Genomic DNA, 1,082 nt, shown 5'->3' on the forward strand with positions numbered 1-1,082 from the left:
GTCATCTGCCAGAGGCCCAGGTTGAGTACCTTGAGGCAGGGCAGCTGCGTGATGCGCTCCAGGCCGCGCTTGGTGATGCGGGTGCAGCCGTACAGGTCGATGCCGGTGAGTTGGCTCAGGTGCTCCGCGATCAGCTCCAGGCCCTTGTCCGTGATGCGCACGCACTGGCCGATGTTGAGCGTGCGCAGCCCGTGCATCTGCCGCACCATGCGGTTGATGCCGTCGTCGCTGATGTGGCAGGAGCAGAGGGACAGGGACTTGAGGCCGTCCAGCCCCTGCGCGATGTAAGCCAGGCTCTGGTCCCCCACCTTGTCGCAGAAGGACACGTCCAGCCCCGAGAGGCGCAGGCTGCCCATGGCCAGATGCATGATGCCCGTGTCGCTGATGTTGTCGCACGAGCGCAGGTTGAGGCTGCGCAGGCTGCCCATGTGCGACAGGTGCAGGAGGCCGGCGTCCGAGATGCCCCCGCAGAAGCTGAGGTTGAGGAGCCTCAGGCCCGTCAGTCCCCGGGAGATGTGCTTCAGGGACAGGTCCGTGAGCTTCTGGCAGTCCTGCAGCGTGAGCTGCTCCAGGCCCAGGCAGCCCTCGGCCGCGCTGCGCGTCATGCCGGCCAGGTGCCCGATGCCCACGTCCGAGAGGTGGCGGCAGCTGCGGAGATTGAGGCTCTTGAGGCGCTGCAGGCCCCAGGCAATGAGCAGGAGGCCGGTGTTGGTGATGTTGCTGCAGCCGCCCAGCTCCAGCACCTCCAGGCCCTTGAGGTACTGGGCGATGCGGCCCAGGCTGCTGTCGGTGATCTGCTTGCAGAGGCTCAGGTTGAGCGCGCGGAGCGAGCCGATCTCCTGCACGAACGCGTGGCCCAGCCCGTTGTCGGTGAGGTTATAGCAGCCGCTGAGGTTGAGGCTCTCGATGTTGGCCATACCCTGGATCACGTAGCTGAGGCTGCGGCGCAAGCTCAGGATCTGCACCCGGCGGATGCCCGGGCCTGCAGGCTGGGGAACAGCGACGGGTTGGCCCGGCGCAGGTGCAGCTTGGCCTCCCCCCCCCGCCACACCGACTTGTGGTAGGCGGCGTCCCGCCAGGCC

General features: G+C 67.5%; 1 protein-coding gene across 1 annotated transcript in view; it reads right to left on the minus strand.

The window, feature by feature from the left end:
• FBXL14 (F-box and leucine-rich repeat protein 14) overlaps window positions 1–1,076 on the minus strand; it is a 5,441-nt gene extending 4,365 nt beyond the window's left edge. Inside the window, exon 1 of the mRNA XM_010845044.1 lies at window positions 30–1,076. Within this exon, the coding sequence (XP_010843346.1) occupies window positions 30–917 (888 nt within the window). The 5' untranslated portion in view covers window positions 918–1,076. The remainder of the gene's footprint in view (window positions 1–29) is intronic.
• Window positions 1,077–1,082: the final 6 nt, after the last annotated feature.

The sequence above is a fragment of the Bison bison genome, unplaced genomic scaffold, assembly GCF_000754665.1.
Source record: "Bison bison bison isolate TAMUID 2011002044 unplaced genomic scaffold, Bison_UMD1.0 scf7180017864213, whole genome shotgun sequence".
In the NCBI taxonomy this organism is placed as follows: domain Eukaryota; kingdom Metazoa; phylum Chordata; class Mammalia; order Artiodactyla; family Bovidae; genus Bison; species Bison bison.